The following is a 25,074-nucleotide window of genomic DNA, read 5'->3' as shown; positions in this document are numbered from 1 at the left end:
TTACTACAAAACATCAACATGTTTGTGCATTTGAACCAACAGCTTTGAGTTGGTTTCCTCTTGTCAGGTGCCCAGTGGCTGGATATGTGGTTGACACCCGCTACCTGGTTCTACCAAACAGTACTTGTTTCAATTTGGACATTTCATTACCAATGAAAGCACTTGCTGTTCTTCAAATTTCACTGTGTTTATGTCTTGTGTGGCAGAGATTTCTGTCCAGCATTTTATCAACTTATGAATCGTCATGGTGATCTAGGATAAACTCAAATGCTGGTATTTACTACAACAGCACTGCCTGGCACTCAAAGGGTTAAAAATACTGCCATTGTCTGGCCACCACATAAGTGTTTAAGTTAATGAAATGCTTGGATACCAGGTCTCCCCAGCTCGATGTTAAATGGTGCATCTGTTTTTGGGCCTGGTTAGGCCTTTGTTGTAGAGACGGTTGCTAGGTTGAGGGCCTGGGGTGGTGGCAGCAGGCGTGTCTAACAGACACCCAGACAGTATCCCCTGGGATACAACACAATGAACTATAATACTGTCTGGAAAAATAAAAAAGGAGTTACATCCTGATTGCTGGTTTCCCATCCAAGCTTCTTTAGAACAAAATCACCAACTCTAAGCATTTGATGGCATCGAAGGGAAAAAAGTCCTGAACGGTGACATTTTTAATGGTAACTTCCACTTTTCACACAGTGTGGAGGATGGTGTCATTGTGATTTTATCTCGCAAGAGGCTGCCATAACCCAGCAAATGTAACCATAGTGATTAATCAACACATTTCAGAGGTAGTTTGCAGTAACCAGCATTATGGTTGCTGCTGTAAAGTAGATCAGTGAGGATGAGAGTCCACAGTGCCCTCCGACCTGGACCACCATCCAAATGTGACCATGACTGATCCACCCCGGCCTCAGCTCTCAATTCCTCAATCACTCAAAATAATTCAATACTTCCTTTTGAAGTATCCTCAATAATTCCACCTCCCCACACCCTGCAGAAACCCCAAACTCTGCACTGGATTTAGGAATGAGATGAGGGAGCTTTGCTTTCAGTTAGTTAATTCCTTCTCTCTGTCCCTCACTCGGGATTGGATGGAGGATAAGGCCATTCAACCCATCACATCTGTTCCACTGATCAACCATGGCTGATTTATCTTCCCCCCTCAACCCCATTCTCCTGCCCTCTCCCACAGACTGTAATAGGGACAGAGGAATGTATAACAGGAGAAAGGGTTAATATAAAAAATGAACAAGTGGAAAGGTTTGAAGGATACTGAAAGAGCATACTTAGTGACCCCTTTATTAACTACCTTCTGTACCTCAAAGTGGCCACTGAGTGCACGTTCGTGGTCGTCTGCTGTCGTCCATCCACTTTGATCTGATGTGCATTCAGAGATGCTCTTCTGCACATCACTGTTGTAACTTGAGATTATCTGAGCTACTGTTGCCTTCCTATCAGCTTGAAGCAGCAAGCCCATTCTCCTCTGATCTCCCTCATTAACAAGGTATTTTTGCCCAAGACACAGCTGCTCACGGGATCCTTTTTTGCTCTGTTTAGCTCTGTAAACTGTAGAGACTGTTGTGTAAAAATGCCAGGATATCAGCAGTTTCTGAGATACTCAAACTGCCCTGTCTGGCACCAATCATTCCATGGTCAAAGTCACTTACATCGTATTTCTTCCCCATTCTGATGTTTGGTCTGAATAACAACTGAAACACTTGATCATGTCTGCATGCTTTTATACATCAAGTTGCTGCCACGTGATTGGCTGATTTGATATTTGCATTAATGAGGTGTATATGTGTACCTAATAAACTGACCACAGTGTAGAACTTGACAGCACAGTACAGGGCCTTTGTGCCAATCGTTAACCTTCTCCAAGATCCATCTAAACCTGCATAACTCCATTTTTCTTTCATCCATGTTCCTATCTTAAGAGTCTCGTAAATGCTCAAAGTATCTGCCTTACCACCATCCACCACTGTGTGTAAAAATAACTTGTAACTCATCTAATTTTTCCTCCACTCAAAAGGATGGCCTCCGCTGCCCTAGGATAAAGGGTCTGTGCTTCTGATCATCTCGAACACCTCTATCGTCACCTCTCATCCTCCTTCACTCCAAAGAGTAAAGGCTGAGCTCACTCAACCTTTCTCCGTAAGAGATGCTCTACAATCCTAAATCTCCTCTGCACACTCTCCAAATCTTCCACATCTTTCTGATAATGAGACAACCAGAACTGAACACAGTTTTCCAAGTGTGGTCTAACCAGGGTTTTACAGAGCAGCAAAATCCGACCTTGGCACCTCACCGTGGCGCACGAATGACACTGGCCGAACATCAGTGAGATTCGTCCTCTGGCAGGTCTAACCTATTCGTGAAGGTGATGGTCCATCGGTATACTACCAGACTAGATCTAGTAGTAGGATCGTGGCTAGCTAAGTCAAGGAGGTAAGCATGCCTTTGTTACTTTGTAGGTAATGCCTCTTCAGGCAAAGGCTGCACCCAATGAGGATGCCGGCAGCAGGGCGTGGGGTGATGGTGTCTGTGGCAGATGAATCCAGAAGGGTCAGTGGTACAGTCACCCTGGTGACATGCGGAGGAACCAGAGTGCTGGTCACGGACGGCATCACTAGACTAGTTAGTTGTCACTGTGGGGCAGCTTCCTTATCCGCTCAGTCTGTTACACTCCTGTGTACCACCTAGCATCAGATCTGGAATCCCAGAGAGACTGTATGGTGGGGGCACGACACCGTCTGTCTTGTTACTGTGCAAGGCATGGAAAAACAGTCAACATTGAAATCGATGGACAGCCGAAGAGCTGCAACTTGACCTCATGGCCCTTGAACTCACCATGTGGCTTCTGAACTAACCAATCAACCTGCCCAGCAAAACCACAACCAAGTTGTGCTGAACAGAAGGGAATCACAGCCCATGAACTCCTGTACTGTACTTCGTTTCTGCACTCATGGTCACACCAGATGATTGTGGCTTAAACAAATATTACACTACCATTCAAATGAAATGCTAGAAATACACCACACATCTGTGGGGAAAGAGAATAGCATTTCAGACCAATGACCTCTGCATGAGAACTTGGGTTTTATCTTCAATTTCAGAATTGGGTTTAATATCACTGGCAAATGTAGTGAAATTTGCTTTTCAGAAGTACAGTGCAATACACACAAAAAAAATCTAAAATACACTAAGATTGATTTTATATATATATATGTGAATAAATAGTGCAAAAATAATAGAGCAACACACATCAAAGTTGCTGGTGAACGCAGCAGGCCAGGCAGCATCTCTAGGAAGAGGTGCAGTCGACGTTTCAGGCAGAGACCCTTCGTCAGGACTAACTGAAGGAAGAGTAAGGGATTTGAAAGTTGGAGGGGGAGGGGGAGATGGAGATCCAAAATGATAGGAGAAGACAGGAGGGGGAGGGATGGAGCCAAGAGCTGGACAGGTGATTGGCAAAAGGGATATGAGAACGTCATGGGACAGGAGGCCTTTCGGTTAGCCCTGACGAAGGGTCTCGGCCTGAAACGTCGACTGTACCTCTTCCTAGAGATGCTGCCTGGCCTGCTGCGTTCACCAGCAACTTTGATGTGTGTTGCTTGAATTTCCAGCATCTGCAGATTTCCTCGTGTTTGCGTTTTTAAAGATAGAGGTAGTGTTCATGGATTAGTTCATTGTTCGTTCAGAAATCTGATGGAGGAGGGGAAAAAGCCGTCCCTAAGACATTGAATGTGTGTCTTCAGGCTCCTGTACCACCTCCTTGATGGTAGCAATGAGAAGAGGGTGTGTCCTGGGTGATGGGGAGGGTCCTTAATAAAGGATGCCGCCTTTTTGAGCTTCCTGCTTCCCACCACCCCCAGTACCTACAAGGCCCTTTAACATGCGAGGATTCTCCAGTGAAATAGCCCCCTCTGCTGCCAGACCTCTAGAGAAAGAATCCAGGAACCCGGCCAGTGAAAGATTCAAAAACGCATGTCCCCATCACTCTGAGACACGGCCTTGTCAGCCTCTCACTCACTCATCCTGTCGAGTCTACTCGAAGTCTCAGACATTACCCACTGTCGCAGAAAGACAACAGCCCAGTTTTAGAGTTCTTTCTCATTGTCATCTGCAAAAACCCAAAGCCCACGTTGTAACTACAGCTTGCATATTCCTATTTCATCAGTTATTCCCTGAGGCAGCGTCACAATTAGTGTAGTATTTTACAGCGCCATCCATCACTAATCGGGGTTCACTATCCGCCCTTACCTGTAAAGAGCTTGTGCATTTTCCCTGTTACCGTGTACCTGACACGGTAAAGAGTGGCTTTCCTTCCACAGTCTAAAGAGGGCTAAGTTGTGGGTGGGCATGTTATGTTGGCACTGAAGCGTGATGACACCTGCGGACTGTCTAACTCAGTGCTTGCTGATCTGATTTGACACGACACAAATGACATTCCGCTCCATGTTTCAATGTACATATGACATAACATATAAAGCTCATCTTTTTCTTAGGTTTCCTGAGCAGTACAGTAGCATAACGCTTTATGGAGTCAGTGATCAAGGTTGAAATCTGTGAAGAGTTTGCACAGGCTTTTGACAAGGTCCCACACAGGAGATTAGTGTGCAAACTTAAAGCACACGGTATTGGGGGTAAGGTATTGGTGTGGGTGGAGAATTGGTTAGCAGACAGGAAGCAGAGAGTGGGAATAAACGGGACCTTTTCAGAATGGCAGGCGGTGACTAGTGGGGTACCGCAAGGCTCAGTGCTGGGACCCCAGTTGTTTACAATATATATTAATGACTTGGATGAGGGAATTAAATGCAGCATCTCCAAGTTTGCGGATGACACGAAGCTGGGTGGCAGTGTTAGCAGTGAGGAGGATGCTAAGAGGATGCAGGGTGACTTGGATAGGTTGGGTGAGTGGGCAAATTCATGGCAGATGCAATTTAATGTGGATAAATGTGAGGTTATCCACTTTGGTGGCAAAAATAGGAAAACAGATTATTATCTGAATGGTGGCCGATTAGGAAAAGGGGAGGTGCAACGAGACCTGGGTGTCATTATACACCAGTCATTGAAAGTGGGCATGCAGGTACAGCAGGCGGTGAAAAAGGCGAATGGTATGCTGGCATTTATAGCGAGAGGATTCGAGTACAGGAGCAGGGAGGTACTACTGCAGTTGTACAAGGCCTTGGTGAGACCACACCTGGAGTATTGTGTGCAGTTTTGGTCCCCTAATCTGAGGAAAGACATCTTTGCCATAGAGGGAGTACAAAGAAGGCTCACCAGATTGATTCCTGGGATGGCAGGTCTTTCATATGAAGAAAGACTGGATGAGCTGGGCTTGTACTCGTTGGAATTTAGAAGATTGAGGGGGGATCTGATTGAAACGTACAAGATCCTAAAGGGATTGGACAGGCTAGATGCAGGAAGATTGTTCCCGATGTTGGGGAAGTCCAGAACGAGGGGCCACAGTTTGAGGATAGAGGGGAAGCCTTTTAGGACCGAGATTAGAAAAAACTTCTTCACACAGAGAGTGGTGAATCTGTGGAATTCTCTGCCACGGGAAACTGTTGAGGCCAGTTCATTGGCTATATTTAAGAGGGAGTTAGATATGGCCCTTGTGGCTACAGGGATCAGGGGGTATGGAGGGAAGGCTGGGGCGGGGTTCTGAGTTGGATGATCAGCCATGATCATAATAAATGGCGGTGCAGGCTCGAAGGGCCGAATGGCCTACTCCTGCACCTATTTTCTATGTTTCTAACCATGACCATGCAAGTTTCCTGCGGGTGCTCCAGTTTTCTGCAGAGATGTACAGGTTAGGGTTAGTAAGTTGTGAACATGGTATGTTGGTGCCAGAAGCAGGTGACACTTGTGGGCTGACCCCTGCACAGCCACAACACCTCCTCACTAGTCAAGGCGGTACAGCAATGTCTGCACTTGGAGGTGATTGGGGATTGCATGGCTTCCAACCCCCATTCTAATCACTTCCTGCAGGAGGACACGTCTGGCTGCATCACTGTGTGTACAGAAGCTGCAAGGCAGCAGACCACAAGAGGACAGTAAAAACTGCCAAGAGGATAACTGGGGTCTCCCTCACCCCTATTTGGGATATTTACTGGGAGCATTGCAGACAAAGTGCCAGGAGCATTGTTGAGGACCCCTATCACAATCCCTTTGACCCACTATTGTCAGGAAGGAGGTACAGGAGCATCAGGACTAGGACTGAGTAACAGCTTCTTCCTCAGGCTGTGAGACTAATGAATATCCTATCACCACCGAGTTCTCATTACCAGGATAGCGAGCTGCTGACTCTACTGTTCACCTGTGTACTACATGCATTCTGAATTTTATTTTATTAGTTTATTGATGGTAATATTTTGGTTTATGTGCCCTGTGTGATCTATGTTTTGTGGGTGCACTGTGGTCCAGAGAAACATAGTTTCAGTTGGTTGTATGCATGTTTTGTCAGATGACAATAAACTTGAACTTGATCAACTCTAGCACCTTTTCCTCACCCGAGTGAGTAGTATCCACACCATCTGGAGAAGGGGACGCCTTGGTTTTGAGTGACAGAGGCTCAACCCGAGAGGACAGCGATGGTAGCTCCAGAGACTGAGTGATGTGGGCAGGAAGAACCTCATCTGCAGGGCAAGTCCAGGCGAGAGACACCTCTTAACCATTACCTTTAAACAGCAGCAAGGTCGTTTTATTGAAATCATTTTATTTTGCATTAACAAAAATCATTCAAACAACTGACTACAGCTTGACACTTTGTAGTGAAGTCACTTATGGGAAAGGGTGGGACATCTGTCTGCCTTCTCACACTCCCCAAAACACCCATCACGTTACACTCACACAGTGTAGAAGTGGTAGAGGAAATCACAGCAGCTAGCTGACACAGGGTTAGATCCCACACACAGCCATAAGATAAAGTACACAGCATTTGGTTTTAATGCAAGTGGCTGTGAAATGTTGGCCACACCACCTTCTCTTCAACAACACAACATTTTTTTTTACTCTCAGTGTAGATCAGACCTACTTTAAAGATCCCCCAGAGAGTGGGCCTCATGCAGAAGAGCAGCCTCAATTGTTGTGTCCACGATACTGAAGTCAGGAGTATTGAAAATACCAATGACACCACTGTTCACTGACCCTGGGGTCAGAACCTCACCACCTGCTCCCTACCTACAACCTTTGTTCCCCGCTCTTGCTCACTGACCCCGGGTCAGAACCTAACCCCCCGCTTTCGCTTTTCTACCCCAAGTCAGAACCCTAACCCCGATCCCCACCAACAGCTTCATTCCCTGCTCTCAAGATCTGGTCCATTCTACTTAAAAGACTAACTACAGATCAGCTCCCTGACAAACCATCGACTGTGTCTTCAGGTAACCTCAGTGGGCTTGTGAGGTTGTAGGATCAAACAGTTCTCCAGGTTTGGACACCAAACCACAAATGACACGGCTGGAGCAAACATTCCAGGCCATTGCCATCGTTAGCCACTTCCATCATGCCCTTTGTGATGGTGACCATATTGAGCTACTTCACTGGTTCTGAGGAGCCAAGACTGAATGATACATGCAGATACAGGAGGAACAGACAGACAGACAGACAGACAACTGGCCAGTCCATCAGTCACACACTCCACCTACATGCAGGAGCACAGTGTGTGTTGCCTGGTGAAATGTGCACCTCACTGCTGCTGTCACTGACCATCAGAAGGTGCCCACTGTTTCCTCAGCCCACACAATTAAGGCACATTCCAGGTCAGACTCACTGGTCAGAGAGTCTAGGAGCAGCAGAACTGTCTGAGCAGCCCAGCCACACATGGTCGTGAACCAGTGATTGTCCCGAAGTGGTCACTGGGAAAGAGGGGAGGCTAACGATTTATGGAAGGCTCAACAGCTTCTCAGTGTTTAAGAGTTCTATAAGGGGAAGCAGGGTCATGGGCTTGATAAACCCTTACCAAATACCAGCAGCCATCCTTAAAGGTTATTAGTGCAATTACTGACAAAGCTTTTGGCCAAGAGATGTAAGTTTGGCAACAATGAGAGAAAAGTGTGAGAGTGGGAAAAAAAAAATCACTCCTTGTCCCAACATAAATGACCCTTGCACCTCACCACCTTCAGCAGAGACACTGCATCACATCGTCCAATTCACAGGAGACTGGGTAGTTTGCAAGTAGCTTGAAAAGTTAAAATAAGTTATGTTAAAACCCAAAGAGTGGGCAATTAGAGACCCAGTAGCAGCTTATTTAAAAAGCTCAGGCAAGCCATTCGAATCAATCACACTCCCCTCAAAGGCATCGACTGCCAGTTACTCCTCAAGCAAGCAAGCCACAGGAGCAAAGAACTATGTGCTTCCTCGTGGGCCAGACCGAGTCTTCCACTCATCTCCGTCCAGCTGACAATACAGTGACCATCCTGGAAAAGGCTCAAAACTGGCGTAGCCTCCACCTTCCTGCCCTGATCCAGCAGTGAGGGAGGACAAAACGAGTAGAATTCAGATGCACACACCCCATCCCAACTGGACAACAGGCGAGCCATTCATTCTGACAGACACACACACACACACACACACACCCTCCTTCTTCTGAACTGGGCCAGTCTCCCTTGCACAGAGCCACCAGGAGGCAGTGCAGGATGCAGTCAGCATTTCAGTGCCATTTAAAACCATTACAACTTTAAACTGAAAAGAAGGCAATCGAGAGTCTCAACAACAATTAATATTAAACCAGGTTAATTTGACAGCACTGCGAGGAATGCGCCTTGCTTTGTCAGCATGCCAGCCTCCGCTGTTACTCTAACTTGTTACCCCCTGTCCAGTAATCACCAGGTCCCATTCTGGACACTTTAGTATAAGTGATTATTCCGATCCGGTTCTTAAGACTGCAGGGTCTGTTCATGCCACTACCTCGGTAAGGTGTAGTGCTCTTGATATTTGCGAAGTACGATCTGCAGGAGGTCAAAAGTGGTGAAACTGGTGCCCACCGCAATGGGGCCCTTTATCCAGTTCATGCTGAGGCCCTTGTACAGGCCCCCAATCACACCACCCTCCCTCACCAGCTGCACCATGGTCTCCACCATGCCACCATATGTGTGGCTCTTCACTCCTGCTGTCTGCATCCTCCGTCTCACAACGTCTAACGGGTAGGAGGCCGACTGACCAATGAGCCCAGCACAGGCTCCGAACACCATCCGCTCGTGAGGGTATGGCTGCAGTCTGTCTGTGTACTCTGGAAGCAAGCATGACAGACAGACAGACACACACACACAGAGTGGGTTAATGATGCAAGAGCAGAACTGGTTAATGTCCCACCAACCAGTCAGAAATCAGAGCAGGATCAAAATGTTTGGCTCCACCATTCACTTTCTGCACTAACCCCTTCCCTGTCCATATCCAAAACTCTTCATACCCAAAAGCCTATGGAATGTACACTTGTCCATTCAAGATTGCTTAATGTCATTTCCTGTACATAAGTATAAAGGAGAATGAAATAACTGTCACTCTGGATCTAATGCAGCACAAGAAAATAATAAAGGACACAATAAATATAAAGACACAAGATAGCTTATGTACATAGATTGTATGTCCACAAGAGTGTCTGTACATAAGGTGGCTGACAGCAAATGATAAAGTAGTGGTGGTTCGGGATGTGGAGGGATGGGTAGGTGCAGTTTCTTTACCAGGAAGTAATACCATTTGTTAGGATGCATCTGTAGAATGACTGGATGGGAGTACGGATGGGAGTACGGATGTGTACTGTCCAGCTCTCTTCAGCCTCCTCGGAAAGCAGAGGCTTTGGTGAGCTTTGTTGATCAAGAAAGATGTGTCTGGGACCATGAGAGCTCGTGCGAGATGTGCACTCCCAGGATAATCAGCCATACAGCAAGATTGAAGGGCTGTTGGTACAGAAGACGTGAAATGGGATCAACCTGCAAAAGATACTGGAGGAACTCAGCAGGTCAGACAGCATCTGTGGAAATGAATATACAGTTGACATTTTGGCCTGAGAACCTTCATCATGACTGGAAAGAAAGGGGGGCAGTAGCAAAATAAGGAGGTGGGGGAGGGGGAAAGAGTACAAGCTGGCAGGTGATAGGAGAGACCAAATGAAGAGAAGGTGGGAGGTAGGTGGGTGGGGGAGAGGGAATGAAGTGAGAAGCTGGAATGAGATAGGTGAAGCCAGGAGGGTAGGAAAGGTAAAGGGCTGGAGAAGAAAGAATCTGATAGGAGAGTGGAACACGGGAGAAAAGGAAAAGGGGTGGGTAGAACCAGAGGGAGATGATAGGCAGGTGAGGTGAAGAGAAGGGGTGAGAGGGGAACCAGAATGGGGTATGAATAGAGAAGGGGGAGGAGAATTAGAAGCTAGAGAAAGCAATAACAGAGGAGTCCATTTCACAGCTCCTTCACTGAGCTAGTTTCAGCAAAGTGGGCCAAATGGATTAATCTTGTGCTGTATCATGTTGTAATACTTTATGGTTGTTATTGTAGGACATTGATTCTTCCAACACCCAGCTCCATCTCCTGCTAAGCCCACTGCTAAAACACATGCCAACCAGCCGCAAGACCAGAGGACAGAGAAACAGAATTAGGCCACTCGGCCCATCAAGTCTGCTCCCCCCTTTCACCATAGCCGATTTATTATTCCTCGCATCCCATTCTCCTGCCTTGTCCCCGTACCCTTTGATGCCCTGACTAACCAAGAACCTATCAACCTCCACTTTAAATATACCCAATGACTTGGCCTCCACAGCTGTCTGTGACAATGAATCCCATAGATTCACTATCCTCTGGCTAAAGAAATTCTTCCTTGTCTCTGTTCAAAATGGACATCCCTCTATTTTGAAGCTGGGCCCTCTGATATCCTAGATTCCCCCACTGTAATAATGTCCTCTCCACATCCACTATCTAAGCCTTTCAATATTCGAGTTTTCAATGAAATTCCCTCCCCACCCCCACTCATTCTTCTAAACTGCAGTGAGTACAGGCCCAGAGACATCAAATGCTCCTCATACATTAACCCTTTAATGTACGAATAGTTGTACCTGCATGTAGCTTCTTGCACGTTTCATAGGTGAAGAAGCTGAGGCCGGAGTACGGAATTACTCCGAGTAGTGTTGGGCAAAACCCACTGTACAGTGTCCTCACTCCTTCTTCCCGTGATATGCGGATGAAGACATGCAGAATATTTCCATACCTGTTGGTACACATCACAGACAGAGTCAGAACAGGATGCGAATGAACAACTGTTCAAAGGGACTTCGAAAACTTCTGGCAAAATTAATCCATGTCAGAAAGGTGTAACGGCTATTATTTATAATATTATTATGAAACTTAGGAAAGCTCCATTTGATAAGATTAGATCAGATTGGGAACAAGAATTGGGTTCTATTATTTCCGTGGATGACTAGGGGCAGATTTTACAATTAGTCAATACTTCCTCTATCTGTGCTAAACATTCCCTAATTCAATTTAAAGTTGTTCATAGAGCACATATGTCCAAAGATAAATTAGCTCGTTTCTATTCTCATATTAATCCTTTTTGTGATAGATGTCCGGGGCAGATAGCCTCTTTAACTCATGTTTTGGTCTTGTCCTACACTGGAAACTTTCTGGAGAGACATTTTTAATATTATCTCAAAGGTATTGAATATAGATATTTCTTCTCATCCTATTACTGCTATCTTTGGATTACCTGAAATTTCCAGTAATCTTTCCCCTTCAGCCCGTAGAATGATTGCATTTCTTACTTTAATGGCAAAAAGATGTATCTTACAACATTGGAAAGAGCCTAATGCTCCAACTACCTTTTTTTGGCTTTCCCAGACGATATTATGCTTAAATTTGGAGAAAATTAGAAGTAATCTTTATGATTCCTCACTTAAATTTGAACAGACCTGGAGATCTTTTATTCAATATTTTCATTTAATGTAATTTTTTTTTCTCTTTTGTTCCATATTTATATTCCCTTCTTGCCTTTTTTTTAAAATTGTTTTTAATTGGAGGTTGGTTTGAGGACGTGATTTGAAGTTCTTTAACTCTACCTGTTTCCAAGTTAGCCCATTGCTTTGCTTTGCTTTTAGTTTAGTTGCACGGTGGGTTTTTTTGGGGGGTCTTGTTTTGGGTTTTTTTTTCCTTTTCTCTCTCTATATATATCAGTATACTATTATTTTACCATATTATTTTATGTTTACATTGCACTGTATCAATTTTTTCTTCTGTATTAATATCTCCTGTAATTTCTAACAGTGTATTAGTGCCTTTATGGTTTACCCTTTGTATACTTGTTCAATAAAAAGATTTAAAAAGAAAGAAAACTTCTGGCAAAATATAAATAGAGGTAACACACATCAAAGTTGCTGGTGAACACAGCAGGTCAGGCAGCGTCTCTAGGAAGAGGTACAGTTGACGTTTCGGACCGAGACTCTTCATCAGGACTAACTGAAAGAAGAGCTAGTAAGAGATTTGAAAGTGGGAGGGGGAGGGGGAAATCCAAAATGATAGGAGAAGACAGGAGGGGGAGAGATGGAGCCAAGAGCTGGACAGGTGATTGGCAAAAGGGATATGAGTGGATCATGGGACAGGAGGCCCAGGGAGAAGGAAAAGGGGGAGGGGGGGAAACCCAGAGGATGGGCAAGGGGTATAGTGAGAGGGACAGAGGGAGAAAAAGGAGAGAGAGAGAAAGAATATGTGTATATAAATAAATAACGGATGGGGTACGGGGGGAGGTGGGGCATTAGCGGAAGTTAGAGAAGTTAGTATTCATGTGATCCACTCATATCCCTTTTGCCAATCGCCTGTCCAGCTCTTGACTCCATCCCTCCCGCTCCTGTCTTCTCCTATCATTTTGGATCTCCCCCTCCCACTTTCAAATCTCTTACTAGCTCTTCTTTCAGTTAGTCCTGACGAAGGGTCTCGGCCCAAAAAGTCGACTGCACCTCTTCCTAGAGATGCTGCCTGGCCTGCTGCGTTCACCAGCAACTTTGATGTGTGTTGCTTGAATTTCCAGCATCTGCAGAATTCCTCGTGTTTGTGTTGTATAAATAGAGGTGATTTATTTTTTTTTTTTAAAAAGCTACAAACTGGAACATACTGAGAAAGAACAGAGGAAGATTCAGTAAGAATACTAATTCCGCTGAGTGAGCGAGGGCTTTTCTCTTTGGAGTGGAGGAGGATGAGAGGTGGCTTGATAGAATGAAATACTGCACGACAGATAAGGAAGCAAAGTGCAAACGACAACAAACTGTGAAAACACAAAAAGAAAGCAATAACATTGGAAACACGAGTTGCAGAGTCCTTAAAAGTGAGTCCACAGGTTTTGGAATCAGTTCATTGTAGGGTGAATAAAGTTATCCACTCTGGTCCAGCAGCTTGATGGAAGATGATAAGAGGCATAGCTAGAGTGGACAGCCAGAGACATTTTCCCAGGGCAGAAATAACGAATAGTAGGGGATATCATTTTAAAGTGATTGGGGGGACTTCCGGTAGCGCTCATGGAGTGAAGTCGCGTTCTTGACTCGCTCCATTACCTCTGAGTTTTTTTTCTCTATGGTCAGCTATACTTTAATTAACCATTAAGGCATCAACTCTTACAATACTTTGAATTAAACTGAATTCTCCGACAACTGGATGGAACTTAGATCTGCTATGTCTAAGAACGAGAAAGACGGCAAGGATGGTAAACCTCCGGTTAAACCGAAAGCTACGGATCTCCCTCCGACTGAATCACCGGTGACTTTGAAAGCGATATCGGAGTTAATTCAGAGGGAAATTTCAACCTCTGTTAGGGAGATGATTCGTACGGAAATTGCAGGCTTTGTTAAAGACCTGATTCATACGGAAATCTCAACTAATTTCCAGAAAATTGCCGATTTAATTGATAAGATGCAAACATGTATTGCGGAACATCAGTCGGCTATATCTGATCTTCAAAAATTCGCGCAACAAAGTGAGCTTAAGATGGGGAAAATCGAAGAAACAATTAATGTAATGAAGAAGAAACTTGACTTTTTGACTTTTAAAAACTCTGACTTGGAATCTAGAATGCGACGGCAGAATTTACGAATGATTGGCGTGAGGGAAGCCGTTGAAGGTAACAACCCCATGAAATATTTCTCCCAACTTTTAAAAGATGCATTCCCTACTGTATTTCCTGACCAACCACCGCTACTGGATCGTGTTCACAGAAATCCCATCATACTCGTCTAGGTCAGATAGACCTAGGCATGTTATCTTACGTTTTCATTACTTTCAAGACAAGGAGAGACTGTTTCGATTCGCTCGATCTAAAGGTTTCATTGATTTTTCGGATCTTAAGTTCCGATTCGTGGAAGATTTCAGTAAACCAATCTGGGACCAACGGGTCCGTTACAGATCCGTGATGTCGGAATTCTATAAGAGGGATTTAAGACCAGCGCTGCTGTACCCTGCACGTCTAAGGATTCGCATGTCAGATGGAGCCCTTCGTTTTTTTGATTCTCCATCGGATGCCCAGAGTTATCTGGATCAACTTTCATCTCCAACATCTTAATTGCTTTCTTTTTAATTTTCTCCGTCGATCGGAGGCTGTGAATTGGTTGGTTTTAACTTTTCTGTGCCCTATTTGGGCAGAAAAGTTTACTTTCGATTTCTTAATATGGCTACTAAACTTTCTTTTTAACTGCGTCATTTCTTTCTTTTCCCAGGGGATTCTGGGTGGTTACTTCCCTTTTGTCATCTTACGTATTTCCTGTGCGGCCTTAAATTTTGTAGTTTTTGTTTAAATTTTATTCTGTTTTGCTTTTTATAATCACTTTATGTTAATAATCCTATTTTTTTTGTTGCTGTGTCTATTCATGAGTTTGAGGTTTATTGTGGTTTTTTTTTAATATATATTTTCCGGCTTTTGTTCTGTTCTGTGTGTATTCTAATTGAGCTAACTTTTTTTTACTTATTTTTTTACTGTTTTACAATTAGCTGATCCTTTTCATATTTATACCTTTTTTTTAGGGAGCGTATACCGGAAGTCATGGGGGTAGTTTTAGCGCTTGCTTCTTTCTGGCGGGTCTGCTTTAGATTTTGCCTTGGGATCTTGGGTTGGGGGGTGGCGGGAGGGGCTTCACGTTTTAGTTTGTTTTTCTTTGGGCTATATACATTATTGAAGTACTGGTTGCGTCCTTTTCCCCGGTATCTTTTGTATGTTCTGTTTCCTCTCCGGGTTTGTGGGTCGCGCCTATTGTCAATCCTCCTTGTTGTGGGTTGACTTTAGGATTTATGGAGTCTATTATTAATTTTGTCTCCTGGAATACTAATGGTCTTAATCATCCTATTAAAAGAAAAAAAGTTTTTAAAGTGTTCCGGAGACTTAAAGCACAAATTTTATTTTTACAAGAGACCCATGTACGGAGGGGGGACAGACTACGTTTTTTCAAATTCTGGAAGGGCCAACAATTTCATTCGAACTCCAATGCTAAGATTCGAGGCGTCTCTATTTTTATAGATTCCTCAGTTACTTTTATACAACAGGATATTATCTCTGATCCGAATGGTAGATTTTTTTAAAGTGATTGGAAGAAAGTGTGTGTATGTATGTATGTAAAAAAACACCAAGTGGCGGGTGTGTGGAACACCCTGCCAGGGGTGGTGATACATTAGGGACATTTAAGAGACTCTTAGATAGGTACATGGGAAAAATGGAGGGTGTTGTAGCAGGGAAAGTCTATATTGTATGTTGTTAAATATTAAAGCACTCAGAGAGGGTGTAGGAAATGGGTGAAGTACATTTTATTGAATGATATTACCAAGGAGGTGGCAGAGAGGAATTGCCTCTTTCCAGTGATGGCTACACCCCAGTGGTTGTTGAATGGCCTACTTCTGCTTCCACGTCTTATGGTTGACAAAGTAAGAGGCGGCAGAGTAGCATAGTGGTTAGCACACTTCACATTACCAGCAACCCGGGTTCAGTCCAATCCCTGTCTGTAAGGAGTTGGCAGAGATTAGCGTAATGGTTAGCACAACGCTTCACAAAGCCAGCAACTTGGGTTCAATTGCTGCCATTGTCTGTAAGGAGTTTGCATATTCTTCCCATGAATGCACAAGTTTCCTCCGGGTGCTCTGGTCCCCTCCCACATTCCAAAGGCGTACCGGTTAGTGGTCAATTGGTCATTGTAAATTGTCCTGTGATTAGGCTAGGGTTAAATAGGTGGGTTGCTGGGTGGTGTGACTCATTGGGCCGGAAAGGACCTGCTCTGTGCTGGATCTCTGAATAAATATATATCACTGCCATTGCCATACAAACACTAAGAGCACCCCACGCACTATTTTTGGAGAGGATAGGAAAATCTTCATTGAACATGAAAGAAAATAGAGACAGAAAGGTATAGAAAGGGATTGTGGAATGCCAAACATTCAACCACGGCTCAAAACACATCAGAACGGAAGAGGCAAAGATGAGGATCTGAAAGTAGATTAAAGACACAAAGACAGAGAGGTGGCAGACCATGAAAAAACTACAAAAAGTAGTGGATATGTCCCAATCCATCACGGGTAAAGCACAACGACATGGAGTGCTGTCGCAGGAAAGGAGCATCCACCAGAAATGGAATTCTCTGCCACAGGAAACAGTTGAGGGCAGTTCATTGGCTATATTTAAGAGGGAGTTAGATATGGCCCTTGTGGCTATGGGGATCAGGGGGTATGGAGGGAAGGCTGGTGCAGGGTTCTGAGTTGGAGGATCAGCCATGATCATAATAAATGGCGATGCAGGCTCGAAGGGCCGAATGGCCTACTCCTGCACCTATTTTCTATGTTTCTAAATGCCCACCACCCAGTCATACTCTCTTCTTGCTGCTGCCGCCATCGGGGAGGAGGTACAGGAGCCTGAGGATTCACACCACCAGGTTCAGAAACAAGTTATTACCCCTCAGCCATCAGGCTCTTGAACCAGTGGACAACTTTACTCACCCCAAATTTGAACTGATTCCACAATCTTGGAATTCACTTTTAAGGTCTCTGCAACTCATGTCCTCAATATTTACTGTTTATTTATTTATTATTTTTCTTTTCTTCTTGTATTTGCAGTTTGTTGTTTGCTTATCTGTCTCTATTGCGTGCTGTATTTCATTGATTCTGCGTTTCTTTGTACTTACTGTGAATGCCTGCAAGAAAGTGAATCTCAGGGTTGTATATGGTGACATATGTATTTTGATAATAAATTTAATTTGAATCTAACAAAGAATGACAACTATTAATCCAGTCATTGCAGGAGAAGTTTAGTCGGTGAATGGAGAGCATTGCTGGGAGGCAGCACAGTTCTGGACGAGCAAGCTTGCAATGGAACAAGGGTTTATAAAGCACAACCTCCTTCACCAAGTACTCACATTTCCTTGGGGGTGACAGCCATTCGCGCCCGCACTAGATCCAGTGGGTAGGTCAGCGTGGTGGCGGTGATTCCTGCCAATGACCCGGCCAGCAGCCGCGGTACAGGAGGGAGAGGTCTGGCAGAGAGCAGAGATATTAAAGGTTAGTGGCGTTCTGTCACAGGTTAATTTTATAATCTGGTGACGGTGACAACATTCAGTTCCACATATGACATTCTTTCCGCAGACGGCTATGGAATTAAACAGCCCTGCAAAGTAATCTTGGATCAGGGCGAGAAGGAAAACCCCAGAGGCATAACTCCATAGTTACACAGGGAAGATTCATGCTGCTGGGAATCCCTGCCCAGGTCAAATTCAAGTTTAACTGTCATGCAAACATACATGAATACAACCAAACAAAAGTGTTTTTTCAGGGCCAAGGTGTACAACACAGTATCGACAGTCACACATAGCAGAAGGCATGCAGAGCACATATAAGATAGCAGGTAAACATACAGTCACACAAAAAATAAATACACAGCCGAACCCCCGAGTGTCATGCCCTATAGAATGATGGTCCATAGGATGTCATCGGGTCATCGGCACAAACAAGCCTGCAGCAGTCTGATCATTGTGCACTTGCACAGCCACAAACATAATCTAGCTTGCATTTCACCAAGACGACACAGGAGGGCAGCACCAATGGGTGAGCCAGCCCCCTAGCCAGTACGGACACCGCGCCACAGCGATTTGACCGTGGCCACGAAGCTCTACTACCGGTCTCGCCAATGAACCGAACTAGCAGTAATCTACATTACAGAGGTTCAGCACTTCATGCAGAATCCAACTCCACTGTATCGTACAATGCTCTCTACGTGTCCTATCTCACCTTCATCTGGACCTCCTGTCAGTCAGCACACTCTGTTCAATGAGTGCATAAATACGTAGTACCTCACTCTGACACCAGCTGTTTATATGCGGACCTAGCTGATGGTTGCAATGGGAACCATTCTGACACATTTCTCTTTGCAGAGGTTCACTAGAAATCCAGAGTTATGAGTACAGAGCACAGTAGGAAAGCCACATGTCATAAGTAGAATGCACGAACACCTTCCCGACAGTAACGGAATTGAACCTGGGTCACTGGTGCTGTAATAGCAATATGCTGAACACTACGCTACACTACCATGTCACTCTTATGGGCTTTGATTCAATACGAGAGAAAGTACTGAACAAAGTAGTAAGACGTGCGGAATGCCTTCCACCATTCGGCAGGGTGGAGTAGTGGTAAGAGCATCGCCTGACAGCGCCAGCAGCCTTGATTCAATTCGCGCCACTATCTGTAAGGAGCTTGTAAGCTCTCCCTGTAACTATGGGGTTTCCTCCAGGTGCTCCAGCTTCCTCCCACATTCCAAAGATGTACTGGTCAGTAGGTTAATTCGCCACATGGGTGTAATTGAGAGGCACGGGATCATTGGGCCAGAAGGGGCTGTTACTGTGCTGCATCTCCAAATTAACTAAAATAAATTCAACACACACAAAATGCTGGAGGAACTCCGCAGGACAGGCAGCATCTATTGAAAAAAAGTACGGTCGACATTTCAGGCCAAGAAGCAGATTATCTCGTTTTAAATTAAATTCACCCTCGATTGGACCACAGAATTTAGACAGAATGTGGGGAACAGGCACGGCAGGGAAACCAGACGGCAGTTCAGTCCAGGAGAGGGTGAACACAGCATGGGGAAAACAATCTCAGTGATGTCACAGTGTCGTGGTGTACTGACCTTCCATGGGTTCCATAGTAGGTTCCCAGAATATGTTTGTACTGTTCGTGAGAGCAGAACTGCAGTGCAGCATAAGGGACGACGCGAACCATGGTGGCAGAGTTACCTCGCCACAGGCTGAAGAAGCCTTCCTTACGGTAGGTTCTGTAAATCAGCTTCACAACCTCCTGCAGCAAAGAGCAAGAACAACTGTTACTCTCCAATACACGGGGTAAGGGAAGGGAGGGGCCAGGTGGTCCACTGGTCAATGGGGGAGTGGGGAAGATGGTGCCAGGGCAATGGACAGTCAGAGAAGAGGAGTTTGAGGAGGAGATTTGATATGTCACGAATGGCTCTCGCACATTTCTACAGATTACCATGGAGAGCATTCTGTTTGTATTACCATCTGGTATGGAGGCTCTAATTCACAGGAGTGGAAAAAGATGCAGAAAGTTGCAAACTCAGCCAGCTGCATCATGGGCACGAGCCTCCCCTTCAAGGACACCTTCAAAAGGCGATGCCTCAAAAAGGCAGCATCCATCATTAAGGATGCCCATCTCCCAGGACGTGTTCTCTTCTCACTGCTACAATCACGGTGGTGGTGCAGGAACCTGAAGACACACAGAATTTCAGAAACAGCTTCTTCACCATCAGATTTCTGAATGGACTATGAACCCCATATGCAGAATTCCAAAGTGACACTGAGAAAGCAGGAAGCTGACCAAAGAGAGGACCCACGAAGGGTAGGCAAGGGTGTGCATAGACACCAGATGTGGTCAGGAAGAGAGGTGGGTGAGGGTGCCAGGGAAAGACAGCCACTAATCTGTGGAGAACAGAAGTCCATGGACAGCAGGGATACACAAGCAGCTGTTCCTGTTCTGGTGACAGGAGAGGGGAGTTTTGGCTGCTGCCCCAGAAACATCATTACAGATTGTTGGATATGATGTTGTGGCCATCACTGAATTGTGGCTGAAGGATGGTTGGAGTTGGGAGCTGAATGTCCAAGGTTACACATTATATTGGAGGAATAGGCAGGTAGGCAGAGGGGGTGCTGTGGCTCTACTAGTAAAGAAAGGCATCAAATCAGTAGAAAGATGTGACATACGATCAGAAGATGTTGAATCCTTGTGGGTTGAGTTAAGAAACTGCAAGGGTAAAAGGACGTTGATGGCAGTTATATACAGGCCTCCCAACAGTGGCTAGGATGTGGACCACAGGTTACAACAGGAAACAGACAAGGCGAGTCAAAAGGGCAATGTAATGGTAGTTCATGGGAGATTTTAACATGCAGGTCCCGTTGGGAAAATCAGGTTGGTAATGGATCTCAAGAGAGTGAGTTTGTTGAATGCCTAAGAGATAGCTTTTTAGAGCAGTTTGTCATTGAGCCTACTAGGGGATCAGCTATACTGGATTGGGTGTTATGTAATGAATCAGAGGTGATTAGGGAGCTGAAGATAAGAGAACATTTAGGAACCAGTGATCACAATATGATTGTGTACAACTTGAAATTTGACAGGGAGAAAGTACAATCTGATGCAGCAATATTTCAGTGGAATAAAGGAAATTACAGTGGTATGAGAGAGGAGCTGGCCAAAGTAAATTGGAAGGAACTGCTGGCAGGGATGTCAGCACAGCAGCAATGGCGTGCGTTTCTGGGAAAATGAGGAGGTGGAAGACACAAGTATTCCAAAAATGAAGAAATACTCAAATAGTACAATCATGGCTGACAAGGGAAGTCAAAACCATTGTAAAAGCAAAAGAAAGGGCATACAACAAAGCAAAAATTAGTGGGAAGATAGAGGATTGGGAAGTTTTTAAAAACCTACAGAGGGCAATTAAACAATCATTAGAAGGGAAAAGATAAAATATGAAAGTAAGCTAGCAAATATTATCAAAGTGAATAGTAAAAGATTTTTCAAGTATGCTAAAAATAAAAAAGAAACGAGAGTGGATATAGGACCACTGGAAAGTGAGGCAGGAGAAATAATAACAAGGGACAAGGAGATGGCTGATGAACTAAATGAGTATTTTGTGTCAGTCTTTGCACTGTTGAAGACTGATGCTGTAGAGTTTGAAGGAAGAGAAGTGGGCGCAGTTACTGTTACGAGAGAGAAGGCGCTCAAAAAGCTGAAAGACCTAAAGGTATACAAGTCACCCAGACCAAAGGAGCTGCACCTGAGAGTTCTGAAAGAGGTAGTGTTAGAGATTGTGGTGCAATTAGAAATGATCTTTCAAAAATCATTGAGCTCGGCATGGTGCCAGAGGACTGGAAATTTGCAAATGTTACTCCACTTTTTAAAAGAGAAAGGCAGCAGAAAGGAAATTATATGTAGCCTGACCTCAGCAGTTGAGAAGATGTTAGAGTCAATTGTTAAGAATGAGGTGATGGAGTACTTGGTGACACAGGACAAGGTAGTAGTCAGTATGGTTTCCTTCAGGGAAAATCCTGCCTGGTGAACCTGTTGGAATTCTTTGAGGAGATTACAAGTAGGATAGATAAAGTAGTGGATGTTGTATATTTGGACGTTCAGAAGGCCTCTGACAAGGTACCACACCTGAGGCTGCTTACCAAGTTAAGAGCCCATGGCATTACAGGAAAGTTACTAGCATAGTTAGAACATTGGCTGATTGGTAGGAGGCAGCCAGTGGGAATAAAAGGATCCTTTTCTGGTCAGCTGCCAGTGACTAGTGGTGTTACGCAGGGGTCTATGTGGGGACTGCTTCTTTTTATACTGTATATCAATGATTTAGATGATGGAATAGATGGCTTTGTTGCCAAGTTTGCAGATGATATGAAGATTGGTGGAGGGGCAGGCAGTGTTGAAGCAGGCAGGATGCAGAAGGACTTAGATCAGGAGAATGGGGAAGGGAGTGGCAAATTAAATACAATGTTGAAAAATGCACAGTCATCCACTTTGGTAGTAGAAATAAATATGTGGATTATTTTCTAAACGGAGAGAAAATCCAGGAATCTGAGATGCATAGTGACTTGGGAGTCCTTGTGCACAACACCCTGAAGGTTAATTTGCAGGTAGAGTCAGTGGTGAGGAAGGCAAATGTCATGTGAGCATTCATTTCAAGAGATCTAAAATACAAAAGCAAAGAGGTGATGAGTCACTGGTGAGGCCTCACCTTGAGTATTGTGAATAGTTTTGGCCCCCTCAACTTAGAAAAGATGTGCTGGCATTGGAGAGGGTCCAGAGGAGGTTCACAAGGATGATTCCAGGAATGAAAGGGTTATCAAACAATGAACATTTGATGGCTCTGGGTCTGTACTCGCTGGAATTCAGAAGAATTTGGAAGAATCTCATTGAACCCTTTCGAATGTTGCAAGGCCTAATCAGAGTAGATGTGGAAAGGATGTTTCCCATGGTGGGAGAATCTAGGACAAGAGGGCACAGCCTCAGGATAGAGGGGTGCCCTTTCAAAACAAAGATGCGAAGAAATTTAGCCAAAGGGTGGTGAATTTGTGGAATTTATTGCCACATACAGTGGTTACACTTCACTCAATGCTTCCATGTACATGTGGTAAATACTGAATCTGGCTCTTTGGCTGGTTTGATTGAATCTGGGAAAAAACAGACATGTTTAATGAGTAACACAAAATACTAGAGGAACTCAGCAGGTCAGGCAGCATGTATGGAGGGGAATAAACAGTTAACATTTTGGACCGAGACCTTTCATTAGACCCTGAAGGGTCTCAGCCCAAAATGTTGACTGTTTATTCATTTCAACAGATGCTGCCTGACCTGCTGAGTTCCTCCACCATTGTGTGTGTGTTACTCAAGACTTACTCAAGCAAATCCTGATTGTCAGCAACAACCACATTGAACCAACTCTTTTTCAGGTTGTCACAAGCTTATGCTACTGAGGAGCAAATGAGAAGAATGTAGCAGAGGAAGAGTTGGGGAGCATCATCTCAGAAGGCTTGGAACATCGACTGTTATACACAGCTAATGAAAAGACAGGCATAGCTGGGGCCCATGAGGGTGCCCATGGCTACCCCTGGAGTATGGAAAAAGTAGGAGTTGCTGGAGGAAAATTTGAGGGTGGTACTGGAGGGGAACTGGTTGGTTGTTTTATTGAGAAAGAAGTGGAGAGATTTAAGGCCTTCTTGTTGGGAGATTTAGGAACTGAACATCTATGGTGAAAATGAGGTAGTCAGGGCCAGGGAATTGAAAGTTAGAAGAGATTGAGAAGGTGACCAGGCATATAGATGAGGGTAGTGCAGTGGATCTGATCTACGTGGATTTTAGTAAGGCACGTGACAAGGTTCCACATGGTAGGCTTATTCAGAAAGTCAGAAGGCATGGGATCCAGGGAAGTTTGGCCATGTGGATTCAGAATTGGCTTGCCTGCAGAAGGCAGAGGGTCATGGTGGAGGGAGTACATTCAGATTGGAGGGTTGTGACTAGTGGTGTCCCACAAGGATCTGTTCTGGGACCTCTACTTTTCGTGATTTTTATTAACGACCTGGATGTGGGGGTAGGGGGTGGGTTGGCAAGTTTGCAGACGACACAAAGGTTGGTGGTGTTGTAGATAGTGCAGAGGATTATCCAAGATTGCAGAGAGACATTGATAGGATGCAGAAGTGGCAGATGGAGTTCAACCCGGAGAAGTGTGAGGTGGTACACTTTGGAAGGACAAACTCCAAGGCAGAGTACAAAGTAAATGGCAGGATACTTGGTAGTGTGGAGGAGCAGAGGGATCTTGGGGTACATGTCCACAGATCCCTGAAAGTTGCCTCACAGGTAGATAGGGTAGTTAAGAAAGCTTATGGGGTGCTAGCTTTCATAAGTCGCGGGATAGAGGTCAAGAGTCGTGATGTAATGATGCAGCTCTATAAAACTCTGGTTAGGCCACACTTGGGAGTACTGTGTCCAATTCTGGTCGCCTCACTACAGGAAGGATGTGGAAGCATTGGAAAGGGTACAGAGGAGATTTACCAGGATGCTGCCTGGTTTAGAGAGTATGCATTATGATCAGAGATCAAGGGAGCTAGGGCTTTACTCTTTGCAGAGAAGGAGGATGAGAGGAGACATGATAGAGGTGTACAAGATAATAACAGGAATAGATAGAGTGGATAGCCAGCGCCTGTTCCCCAGGGCACCACTGCCCAATACAAGAGGACGTGGCTTTAAGGTAAGGGGTGGGAAGTTCAAGGGGGATATTAGAGGAAGGTTTTTTACTGAGAGAGTGGTTGGTGCGTGGAATGCACTGCCTGAGTCAGTGGTGTAGGCAGATATACTAGTGAAGTTTAAAAGACTACTAGACAAGTATATGGAGGAATTTAAGGTGGGGGGGTATATGGGAGGCAGGATTTGAGCATCGGCACAACATTGTGGGCCGAAGGGTCTGTAATGTGCTATACTATTCTATGTTCTATGAGAGCATGAGAAGTGTAGCAGATGTAGGTGGGAGGGGACTGAAACAAAGAGGATAGAATGGAGTTGAGGTATGAGGACATGACTTCAGTGGGGCGGGAGCAGGCAGAGACGATAGGCCGGCTCCGACAGTCATGTTGTGGATCTTGGATAGGAGGTGGAAGCAAGCAGTGTGAGGTAACGGAACCATGAGTTTGGTGGCATTGGATGGGAGTTCAGAATTGATGAGGTCAATGGTGGTGTTGGAGACACTTTTCTGATAATTTGGCGTGGGGACATTTTCAAGGGGTAGGTATGAGGAAGTGTCTGAGAAATGCTGCCTGGCCTCAGCAAAGTAGAGGTCAGTCTGCCATTTTACAACAGCACCGCCTTTGTCTGCAGTTTTGAAGGCAAGTTTGGGATTGGTGTGGAGAGAGTGGAGGATATTGTGTTCAAAGAGCGTAAGGTTCGAGGAGGAGAGAGGAGTGCTGAATTCAAGATGGTTGATGTCTTGTCAGAGGACTGTCAAACCTTTAACCAATCATGGCAGGAATAGGGGCAGGTCAGGTGCAGGCTGGTTCATTGTGTCTGCCTGCCCTTTATTCTGGTTGT

At 44.9% G+C, this 25,074-nt stretch overlaps 1 protein-coding gene across 7 annotated transcripts in view; it reads right to left on the bottom strand.

Annotated features, from left to right (window-relative positions):
- Positions 1-6,689: 6,689 nt before the first annotated feature.
- The window catches only part of slc25a42 (solute carrier family 25 member 42), a 76,249-nt gene continuing 57,864 nt past the window's right edge, over positions 6,690-25,074 (bottom strand). For all 7 annotated transcript variants that reach the window (XM_063032566.1, XM_063032567.1, XM_063032570.1 and 4 more), the window contains 4 exons: positions 19,121-19,287; positions 17,358-17,474; positions 11,046-11,197; positions 6,690-9,232 (listed from right to left, as the gene is read on the bottom strand). In XM_063032566.1, coding sequence (XP_062888636.1) covers positions 8,907-9,232; positions 11,046-11,197; positions 17,358-17,474; positions 19,121-19,287 — 762 coding nt within the window. In that variant the 3' untranslated portion in view covers positions 6,690-8,906. The remainder of the gene's footprint in view (positions 9,233-11,045; positions 11,198-17,357; positions 17,475-19,120; positions 19,288-25,074) is intronic.

This window comes from Mobula hypostoma, chromosome 24 (assembly GCF_963921235.1).
Source record: "Mobula hypostoma chromosome 24, sMobHyp1.1, whole genome shotgun sequence".
NCBI classification, from domain to species: Eukaryota; Metazoa; Chordata; class Chondrichthyes; order Myliobatiformes; family Myliobatidae; genus Mobula; species Mobula hypostoma.
This window is presented reverse-complemented; position numbering and strand designations above follow the sequence as displayed.